At 31.3% G+C, this 3,715-nt stretch overlaps 1 protein-coding gene across 5 annotated transcripts; it reads right to left on the reverse strand.

The window, feature by feature from the left end:
* Positions 1 to 621: 621 nt before the first annotated feature.
* Positions 622 to 2,987, reverse strand: LOC145055016 (uncharacterized). 5 transcript variants are annotated; one of them, XR_013685042.1, is made up of 6 exons: positions 2,219 to 2,987; positions 1,882 to 2,090; positions 1,751 to 1,796; positions 1,635 to 1,663; positions 1,304 to 1,420; positions 622 to 798 (listed from the first exon to the last, which is right to left on the reverse strand). XR_013685042.1 is itself a non-coding variant. In XM_079003296.1 (5 exons), exons 2-5 carry the CDS (start codon positions 1,997 to 1,999, stop codon positions 771 to 773), a joined length of 309 nt encoding a protein of 102 aa, XP_078859422.1. In that variant the 5' UTR covers positions 2,000 to 2,090; positions 2,219 to 2,987; the 3' UTR covers positions 622 to 770. The 5 variants fall into 5 exon arrangements, 1 of the variants encoding a protein (XP_078859422.1); XR_013685043.1 differs by having other exon boundaries at positions 1,578 to 1,663; XR_013685040.1 differs by having other exon boundaries at positions 1,635 to 1,675.
* Positions 2,988 to 3,715: the final 728 nt, after the last annotated feature.

Below are 3,715 nucleotides of genomic sequence, written 5' to 3' on the forward strand. Positions count from 1 at the left end.
AAAGGTCCCTGATTAATCTTCGATTAATCGTTTATTGTCAGTCGACCGCCGAGCTACCGCCGAACGATTTTTACAACCTTTATATATATATATATATATATATATATATATATATATATATATATATATATATATATATATATATATATATATATATATATGCGAGTTCGGTTGAGAACTCATAGTTTCCCGAGAACCTGAGAACTAAAAGTGAAGTGTTAGATCAAAACTAATTAATTAAGGGCATGATTGTAATCTTATCAATCTCATTTAATGTTTAATTTTTTATGTTTTTGTAATATTAATAGAAATGTCTAAAAACTACATAATAAATCAAAATTTTCGATTTTTTTTAAATATTGTATTTTTCAGTTTATTTTTTAAAAAAGTGCAGATTTTTTAATTTTTTATAGAAAACATGAATTTTTGAAAATAAAAACTATATTTTTTTTTAAAATCTGTAATTTTTTTTAAAAGCAATTAAAAATCAATAAAAAAATTGGAATATTTAAAAAATACTATAATTTTTTAACCAAAAAAATCAACATTTTTGGTACATTTATGCATATTTTTACAAATGTATATATGCATTTTTCATATATTATAATATTTGTAAAGAAATCATAAGAAAACTCATTTTATTTACCAATCTATAAACACAATAGAATAAGTATTTTATTTGATACAAAAAATGTACAAAATTTCAAAGCGTTTTTATGTCTTCGTGTCAATATTTCCATATTTTTCTTCAATTTATCATTTTCACCTCTTCAATATTCACCAAAATTTCTTCCAAATCTACAAGAAAATTAAAAAAAAACTAATTGATGCAAAACACTCACAAAAATACATATATGATTAACATATGAATCACATACTATTCACATATGAATTACATGTGATGCATATGTGAATTACATATGATTTACATGTGAATCTCATGTAATTCATATGTGAATTACATGTGAATCACATGTAATTCATATGTGAATTACATGTGAATCACATGTAATTCTTATGTGATTCATATGTAAATTACATGTAATTCATATGTGATTTACATGTGAATCACATGTAATTCATATGTGATTTACACGTGAATCACATGTAATTCATATGTGAATTACATGTGAATCACATGTAATTCATATGTGATTTACATGTAATTCATATGTGAATTAAATGTGATTTACATGCGAATCAGATGTAATTCATATGTGAATTACATGTGATTTTTATGTGAATCACATGATTGAAACTAGGTAATTTTGTGAATTTATATTGAAACTAGGGAAAAGCTTACTTTACATGCTTGATTTGGTGTATCCAATTTTTAGGTTCATGATTTGCAATCTTCATGATCAAATTCATTCCATCTTGTGGTAATACACTCATTCCAGGTGAATCTTCCCCCATTGCCCTTGAAAAACATATCAGATAAAAACACTTGTTATTTCGAGTTATTCAGATTCAATCTAAAAAGAGTTAGTACTTTAACAAATCTAAGTTCTTCACAATATCTCATAAAATTCACAAGCACATCAGTCAATCATAGAAACTAATTGAATGGATCATACCAAATGGAATGGATAGAGAGTATAACCATAGCCACTTAAAATTGACATATTACATACCACAACACAGTCAAGTCAAGCTCCTTCATCTGTCCATAAAGCTAATGAAGAAACAATAAGATGCTGTTTTTTTTACTAAATATAAATCTCAATGGAAAACAAAAAGAGATGCATACCCTGAAGACTCATCAAATACATAATCGTTTTTTGTAGATCCAATGCCTGCAAATGAAAACAAAATTGAGGGACAATATTGTAACAAACCATCTGAAGGAAAAAAAAATGAAAAAACTACATGTATGATTACCAGTCGATGGATTAACATTAGATTTGTTATCATCTTCAACAAACAAGTCAAAAGAATCATCCTCATTGTTTGCAGTATTATCTGCATAAGGTATTCCATTGAGACCGGAATCACTCATTCCAGAGGAATTAGGTTGCTGAACTAGAAGAGGTGCCTTCCCCTCTAGCACGTGCTTTCGTTCATACGTAAAGTTATTTAATAACAAATGACTGCAATGAATCAATCAACCGATTTCAATACTTCTTTCAGTAAATATAATTTCAACAAAGGAAATTGTATATTGGACTAGCAATTGGACTGATAATTAATCAAACGAAACTAAAAAAGGAAATATCACCTTGATTACTATATCCCTGCCTTGAACGACTGAGGGAGGACGAGGAGACCAGGTACACCCATGGATTCAGAATCATCATGGAGGAGGAACCGATTACGATAGGTGAGATCGATAGGTGAGAATTCGAATGAGGCAGAATTAACGTAGAGGAGGCACATATCGGCAAAGGAACAATCAAACAGATCCACGATTACTATATCTGTCATGCATCTTTTTCCGATTTGGAAGTAAACACCATTAATCATCGGTTCTGCTTAAGCATATCTGTTATCGCCGGCCAATCTCCGTCGATTTTAGGCATCCGAATCATTGGAAACATGTATTTGGTCAAAAAATCGACAAAATTGAAATTGTAGCTTACGTGAGCAGAATCAACGATTCAATCCACACAATTTATTATATAATCACAATTAAAATCGAAAAAATTGAAAACTTACTGGCGGAAAAGAATTGTTGTTGACCGTGAGAAGAGAGATCTCATCCACTTTGGGGCAAAAGACAACGAGTTGTGAGTTCGAAAGAGAAAGCCTCATATCGCAAGGTGACAACTGAACCGAGCGGTTGAAGAAAAACCCAGTCCTCACCACAAAAACGATTCCGAAAGGGGAAACTGTCCGATCTTTGTATGGTGGCATCGGTGTACGTCGAGAAGACGTTGGAGATTTGAATCGGTCGTTGGAGATGAGCCGGAGATCAATCGTAGGTGATGGTATGAGAAGAGGAGACGACGTCGATTTTTTTGTGGCTGTGAGAACTGTGTGAGAAAAAAAAGGAGATATGATTAATTAAGCTGGTTTGTAGAAATTGTTTTTTATACCTAAAATACCCTTATCATTTGTTTTTAGAAACCAAATATGCCATTAAAATTCTTCACAATTACAAAACTGCCACCTTTAATCTTAGCCTTCATTTTTTTTATCAAACTTTCCACTCTTAGTTCTCAGGTTCTCGGGAAACTATGAGTTCTTAAATGATCCTTCCTCTCTCTCTCTCTCTCTCTCTCTTTCTTTCTCTCTCTCTCTCTCTCTCTCTCTCTATATATATATATATATATATATATATATATATATATATATATATATATATAGGTTCATGTAAAAATACAAGTAATTTGTGAAAATGAAAATAACCAATAATGAGAAGACAAGTGTAATTTTATACATCAGTTCTGCATATTTTCTCATCGATTCATCATTTTTCTTGTGTTTCATCGTAAATTGCTCACTGATTCATCGAAGTAAGTGGATTGCGGTCGCTATACATCAGTTCTAAAATGATTTGATTGAGATTTTTGCAGGTTTTAGGGGCTAATCGGCGTTCTGACGTTGGTTTTTCGTTGATTTAGGGTTTAGGGTTCTAGGGTTTTAGGTTTTCGGTGACCCAGATCTGACCGTAAACGGACCAAGTCCAACAGAGTCAAAGAACTTTGACCGTAATCGTGTCCGTTGACCCGTTCTTTGACCGAAAACGATGAACCTTGGTCATTTTGACCGCAAT

Source organism: Lactuca serriola, chromosome 5 (assembly GCF_051521515.1).
Source record: "Lactuca serriola cultivar US96UC23 chromosome 5, Lser_US96UC23_V15, whole genome shotgun sequence".
Lineage (NCBI taxonomy): Eukaryota > Viridiplantae > Streptophyta > Magnoliopsida > Asterales > Asteraceae > Lactuca > Lactuca serriola.